The sequence below is a fragment of the Echinops telfairi genome, unplaced genomic scaffold (genome assembly GCF_000313985.2).
Source record: "Echinops telfairi isolate 266 unplaced genomic scaffold, ASM31398v2 ScPeMD7_11;HRSCAF=52, whole genome shotgun sequence".
In the NCBI taxonomy this organism is placed as follows: domain Eukaryota; kingdom Metazoa; phylum Chordata; class Mammalia; order Afrosoricida; family Tenrecidae; genus Echinops; species Echinops telfairi.
Genome location: NW_022103908.1, coordinates 10,374,773 through 10,382,236, shown reverse-complemented (window position 1 = coordinate 10,382,236; position 7,464 = coordinate 10,374,773). Strand labels below are relative to the sequence as shown.

Here is a 7,464-nt window from a genome sequence, read left to right as displayed (position 1 = left end):
AAAAAAAAAAAAGTTTGTTATAGTATATGGTTTGAGATATAGTCCTGTTTCATTTCTCTCCAAATGAATATCGAGTTTTGCCAGGCTCATTTGATAAAAAGACTCTCTTCCCCCAAGATGAATCTTGGCATCTTGTAAGTGGGTAGATTTACTTCTGGGTGCTTAATTCTGCTCCATTGGTCGTTGTGCCTGATGTGCCAGTGTCAGGCTGTTGGACCACTTGACTGTGTAGTCGGTCTTCATATCAGGAAATTCAAGGCTTCCTACCTTGTTCTTCTTTAGTAGTGCTTTGCTAATTCAGAGTCTTTACTTTCAATATAAAGTTCACGAGGTTTTCAATATCAAGAATTCTGTTGGAATTTGGTTTGGGATTATGTTATATATACAGGTCACTTTGAGTACTATTGAGATTTCACAATGTTAATTTAAACCTTCCTATCCATACACATAATATACAAATAAGTCAATATCGTCAATATGCATTTTTAGAGAATGGACTATGCACTAAAGACCCTAGTGTTGTAGGAGATAGAAAGATGAAGTGACCCCAATAAATTGATTTAAATAAATAAATAATTTTTTTTAAAAAGATGAAGTGATTATTCCTAAAATATATGAAGCATGAGAAAAAGATAATATCAATAAAAGTAACTTAATTTTAAAACACCTGATATATAATGGTGTTTGCCAACATCAACACATTTTAGATATAAAAATAATATAAAATTAGCACTAGTATGCATCATATTTGTGGAGATTTTGATATTTTAGCATTAGATTTTTAGAGACCTTGGTATATTTTTATTAGGATTGAAAAATAAAGTAGCCATAAGCTGTAAATTTCTTTAAAGTTAGTTCACTTGGGCTGGGGTGGGAGGAAGCAAGGAAAAAGATAGGAAATCACTCCTTTTTTAGGGGTAATTAAAATGTTCCAAAAGGTGATCATTGTACAACTTTATACTAAAAACCATTAATTTGTTCGATGGGTAGACCATTACGGTCATTAAAATTAGATATTAACAAAGATGGTTTTATACCATGATGTTATTTTTTTTGAAGACTAGCTGTCAAAAATACAAGAATACTGTGTCTTTTCCATCTCTAACTTCAAGTGATTAGTAAAGCAAACTTTTATGCCTATTGGCTTTACTTTGAATGGCTCTAAATAAGCTATTCAACTCATTATATGAATTTTCCCCAAAACTTCTCTTTTTCATCTGAGATAATGAGTTCTTAAAAATACTTGTGTACTCTATTTCTAATGTTTTTTTATATAATCCTTTGTGTTATGTTAGGAAATACAAAAAAACCAGAATTGTGTCTGGCCTATAATTTTATTTTGTTTGAAGAGTTATTCTTGTCATTGTAGAACACATGTCCCTTCTATTCATGGATTATATTAGTAGATTGATTCATGTAGAAATAAAAACATTAAAATGTAATAAATGTGCAACTCTTAACTTCTTAGAAATTATAGAAAAAGTATTTGAAGCAACATTTTTTCTGAACATTATTAAAGCAAGCCCACTCATCCCATGGTTTACATAGCAATCATATAACATTTCCAAGACTAAATCTTTGCAGAAGTAAAGAGCCTCATATTTCTCCCACAGAGTGTCTGGTGGGTTTGAACATCTTCAAGGATAGGGAATCTTTTCTCTGTCAGGGGGTCATGTGGATATTTATAGCATCATTCACCGGACATTTTGGTCAAGCACTGAATTCCGTCACCCCAATGTGACGGCTGAAACTGCTTCTCTTTGGTGAGGCCTGTGATGCCACCAGGTTTGGCTGATTGCTCAGGCCTTCTGCAACCCTCAGGCCAGATGATCCCTACCCCTGTCTACATTACTAGTAGGGTTGTTGGTTTGTTCCTGTTTGATTTTGGGTTTTAATTATTTTATAACTGATTTTTCCCCTTTTTACCCCCTTCAATCAATTTTAATACTTAATTGGGCCCTGTCACATTTAGTGTGATCTTAAATACTAAAGACTACATTCACTACAGTAAGATATGGCATAGAGCTCATCATAGGGAGTGATTTTCTTCAATATGGGTCTTTGCCTTTATTGTCGACTTTCCCCAGGTTCCATAAGTCTTTTCCATCTCCACTTCCAATAGAAAATCTATCCAATTTGTATTATATCTAAAATGCATTGAATTTCCTGAGATAGTAAACCCTGATGCATTTCAAACAGCAAGTTTATTACTATTCATAATATTTCAACTAATTGTCTAATTTGTTTGTTATTGAAAAGTCGTATAAAGGTGGGGGGGGCTACAAATTGCTGTCTGTGGTCTTTCTAAGCAACTATAATGTAACTCTATTTTTGTAGCAAGCTAGAACCATTACTGTAGTAATCAATATATCACCGTTGTGTTATTATGGAAATTTTAATGTTGCTTTGAACATTCTGAGTAGTTTAGTGGGGGGTATTGGTCTTCTACTATTGATATCTGAAAATGACACTTGGCTATATATTTTTTGTTATTATTTTAACACTATTAGGAAATGGTCATTCTGGACGCAGCACAGAAACACATTTTAAATATCTTAGAGAGCATTTGACTTCTGTGATCATTAATGTGCTCCTTTCATTGCCCTAGTGTCCACTTGGCAAGAAGAGTGCTTCAGTTAGAAAAACAGAACTCACTCGTCTTAAGAGACCTGGAACATCAAAAGAACCAAGGAGCACAGCTTTCACAACAGGTGAGTACCTTCAACAAAGGAAGCACATAAAGAATCGCAGTGTTCACTATAATTCTTTATAGCTCCTTTGTTTTCTGAGCAGTTTAAAAATAAGCTGTTTGCTAATGTAAAATGATGTCACAATTTATGAACCTAAATTAATGTGAGACCCCTATAAAACAACTTTTAGTGTATGGAAAAACTAAGATCAAAAGAGAGATTAATTTGCCCAGACTAAATATAAATGCAGGCTAGACAGACACAGCTTTGATTTCTGAGAATATCAACCGGCAAAACAAGTTTGGCAATTTTTTAATTATGTTTTAAGTTTTTTAACTAATACCTATTTTTAAAATAGATTTGTTCTTTGACATCTGCGTTTGATGAAAACTAATTATCTATGAAACACCTTCTACTTGGTACAAGGTCACTGTGAGTCTTCATCAACATTGAGTTTGGTTTTGAGGGGTGTACTTGGTATACCCTTAGCCTCTCACATTTGTTGGTATGTGATAGCTGTTAAATTATATTTATTTCTGAAAATCAGGCATATATTCCTAACTTTCCCTTGCCTTATGTTATTTAAAGAAAACATATTTCACCAAAAATGAAGTACAAATGGCTAACAAACACATGAAAAAATGCTCACGATCACTAGCCAACAATGCCACTTTACACCCACAATGCTAACCCAATTCAAAACAACAGAAAACAACAAATACTGGAGAGACTGTGGAGAGCTTAGATACACTGTTGGTGGACTTGTAAATACATACAACCACTGTGGAAAAAAATACAATGGTACTTAAAGCAACTGGGAATTGGAATCCCATATGATCCAGCAATACCACTATTAGGCAAATAGCTTAAAGAAAAAAGAGACACAATAGGAGTAGATGTGAGCTCTCCCATGTTCATAGCAGCACAGTTCACAATGGCAAGAAACTGGAAGCAGCCCAAATGCCCAACAGTGGAAGAGTGCATAAAGAAACCATGGTACATTCACACAGTAGAATACTATGCATCCCTAAAAAACAGTGACAAAAGCATGACGTGGAAAGACCTGGAAATCATTATGCTGAGTGAAGTACGTAAATCACAAAAGGACAGCTATTAAATGAGTCCACTACTATAAGGAAAACATATGTATACATTTTACAAACGTTTTCATTATTTTAAGTGAACAGCGAACTACATTTTTTTGTATATTTGAAATCCAAGCCTTTAAACAAAATAATGCTTCCTTGCTTGTGTTCCTTTTACTTTCTGTACTTCTGCATGAAAAGTTTGTCTATGTTATCATGTAAAGATCTAGAAATTTATTATAATAAAGAGATTTTTAATATCTTAGACCTTGTTAGTACACAAGCAGCCCTGATGGTGGTGTGGGTTAAGCACTGGGCTGCTAACCACAAAGCTGGTGGTTCAAACCCACCAGATGTTCTGCAGGAAAAAGGATGTCTGCTCCTGTGAAGATTTTAAGTCTCAGAACCTGTACAAGGAGCTCTGCTCTGCCCTATAGGGTTGCTATGAGACAGGAATCGACTTAATAATGAGTTTGGGGGTTTTGAACACGTACCACGTATGATTTGTGTTCTTAAGAACCCATCCATGGCGCGTCGGTCACGCTTAGGGTGGAAGCAGTGGTGATCTGCTTATATATGTGTAATCCATCAGGAGAAAGATGGGGCTTTCTACTCAAATAAAGATTTCCAGTCTAAGAAAGCCACAGGGGCGGTTCTACCCTGTCCTGTAGGGTCATGTGAGTCAGAATGGACTCAGCAGTAAATGTGATCAACACTGTTTATTTATGCATGTAATACATAGATTTCCAGCCACACCCTCCCTCCAAAATATTTTTGTAAGCATTCTGCACTAATTTTTGTAAATTAGCATGCAGCATTTAGGAAACTATCTTGGAGAGAGTGCATGGTTGGTAAAAACTATACAATGCATTATTTGCATCAATATACAGTACTCCCACCATGGGTGCTATCAGCGTACCAGCACATCACAGCCCACTGGATGGAGTAGAGATGCCCAGTAGCCCAGCAACATGTAGCCCTTTCCACACACAGATCACGGACATTCATAATCTCCAGAGCACACTGTTAATGTTAACTGTAATCAGGTTGATTCCAACTCAGAGTGACTCTCTGTACACAACAGAACACAACACTGTCTGGTCCTGTACCGACCTCACAATTGTTACTGTGTTTGAGCCCATTGTTACAGCCACTGTATCAATCCATTTGAGAGTCTTCCTCTTGTGTCAGTGACCCTAACTTGACTGCACATGATGTCCTTTTCCAGGAGCTGTCCCCTGGCTACATGTCTACCTACATGAGACCAAATCTCTCCATCCTTACTTTAAGGAGCCTTCTGGCGTTACTCCTTCTAAGATTTGTTTGTTCTTCTGGCAGTCCATAGCAGTTTCAACATATTTGCCAACACCGTTTTCAACCGTATTAGTTTTTCTGCGGTCTTATTCATCATCCAACTTTCACAGACACATGAGGTGATGGCAATACCAAGACTTGAGTCAGGTTCACCTTTGTCCTCAAAGTGGCATCTCTGATTTGTTAACACATTAAAGAAATTGCCAGGATTGGTCCAATGCAGTACTTCATTTGAGGTCACTACTGCTGCTCTTTTCCATGAGCTTTGATTATGAATTCAAATAAAATGAATCTATGACGACTTCAATCTTTTCTGTTTATCATGATGTTGTCTTTTAGTCTGTGTGATAGTTACATAATCTGTTGTCAATTTGAGACTTGAGAGTGAAGGGGTGGAGTTTAGACTGTCAATCAGCTTGAAGCTTGATGACCTCATTTGGAGGCGGGACAGATATAAATAGCTCACTGGAGCCAGACACAGACATACTCCCTGCAACACATTGACAAGACACATGGAGCTGCGCTAGAACCCTGGAGCTGAAGGAGCCATGTGGAAACCCACGCCAGCGCTAAGATGCTTCCACTGCCACTGGATCCACAAGACTTTTTACCCACTGGTCTATGATCTTTCAGCATTTGGCATCATTGCATGTGTTTCGTGAGTCTGAAGAGGAATTTATAGATAGATATTGGACATATGGGCTAATATCAGACTTATGGACTGCATCTGGACTGGGCTGGGATGTTTTCTCAAGATTCAGTTGCTCTTGTATATAAAGTTCTAATACACATATGAGTGTCTATTAATTAATGTCTGTGGTCTACCAAAACTAACACAGTCTAATTCTGAGGGTTTTTATTTTCTTTACATTTAGTTACGATCCATATTCAAGGCTACAGTCCTTACTTTTTATCAAAAACTCCAAGTTCTCCTTATTTTCAGCAAGCAAAGTTGTGTGATCTTTATATCACAGGTTATTAATAAGAATTCCTTCAATCCTGATGCCTCATTCTTCATATAGTCCAGCTCCTCAGATTATATGTTCAGCATACAGAATAAGTATGGTGAGAGTATGCTACCCTGATATATACCTTTCGTATTTGAAATCATGTAGTATTTCCTTGTTCTACTTAAATAACTGTCCCTTGGTCCGTGTACAGGTTCCACATGAGCACAAGTTAGTCTTCTGGAATTTCTGTTCCTCTTGATTTTATCCATAGTCTGTTTTAATCCACAGTCAAAACCTGTGTGTAATCAATAAAACATAGTAGACATCTTTCCGGTATCCTTTCATTTTAGCCATGGTCCACTTGACATCATCAATGATATTCCTCATGCCATATCCTTTTCTGAATTCAGCTTGAATATCTGTTAGCATACTCTCAATGTATCCATTTTTGAATGATCTTCAGCAAAATTTTATTTGCGTGTAATATTAATAGCTTTGTTTCATAATTTCCACATTCTGTTCGACCACCTTTCTTTGGAATGGGCATAAATATAGATCTCTTCCAGTCACTTGGCCAAGTAGCTGCCTTCCAGATTTCTTAGCATAGACGAGTGAGTGCTTCCCTCCCTTCATCAGCTTGCTGAAACACTTCAATTGGCATTCCTTTGATTCCTAGAGCCTTGTTTTCATTAATGCTTCCAGTGTAATTTGGACTTCTTCCTTCAGGACAGTCAGCCCTTGATCATGTGCTGCTTCTTGAAATGGTTTCACATTGACCAGTCCTTTGGGCACAGTAATTCTGTATTCTTTCTCCTGTCTTCTCATGCCTCCAGCATCATTGAATATTTTGCTCACGGAGTTCTTCAGCACTTTAACTTGAAGCTTGATTTTTTTCCCCATTATTTCAGCCTGAGAGGATATGCTGGACATATTCTTGTGTTTTACTTTTCTAACTCTTAAGCCTTTGTACATTTCATTATAATGCTTTGTCTTCTGGTGCTGTCCTTTTAAGTTTTCTGTTCAGCTCTTTTACTTCATCATTTCTTTCGTTTGCTTTAGCTATTCTAAGAGAAAGTTTCAGGTGTCTTCTGACATCCACTTTTGTTTCTTCTTTCTTTCCTCTCTTTTTAGTGACCTTTTGCTCTTTGTCTGATGTTCCTGATGTCACCCCACAGCCCATCGGGTCTTCAGTCACCTGTATTCAGTGCATCAGGTCTGTTGCACTTCGTATGTTCGCTAAATTCATGTCATACTCAAGGTTGCACTTGTGCTTTTGTGGACTTATTTTAATCCTCTTTAGCTGCGATCTGAACTTGCATATGAGCAGTTGTGGCCTGTTTCCACACTCAGTGGTTGGACTTGTTTGAGCAGATGATATTGAGCTTCTCCAAAGATAAAATTAATTTTCTTCCTGTATATTCTAAC

The 7,464-nt window shown here is 36.8% G+C and overlaps 1 protein-coding gene across 2 annotated transcripts in view; it reads left to right on the top strand.

Moving 5' to 3' along the window:
• The window catches only part of PIBF1 (progesterone immunomodulatory binding factor 1), a 295,171-nt gene that overhangs the window by 181,784 nt on the left and 105,923 nt on the right, over positions 1–7,464 (top strand). For both annotated transcript variants that reach the window (XM_045287163.1, XM_045287164.1), the window contains exon 14: positions 2,609–2,711. In XM_045287163.1, the coding sequence (XP_045143098.1) occupies positions 2,609–2,711 (103 nt within the window). The remainder of the gene's footprint in view (positions 1–2,608; positions 2,712–7,464) is intronic.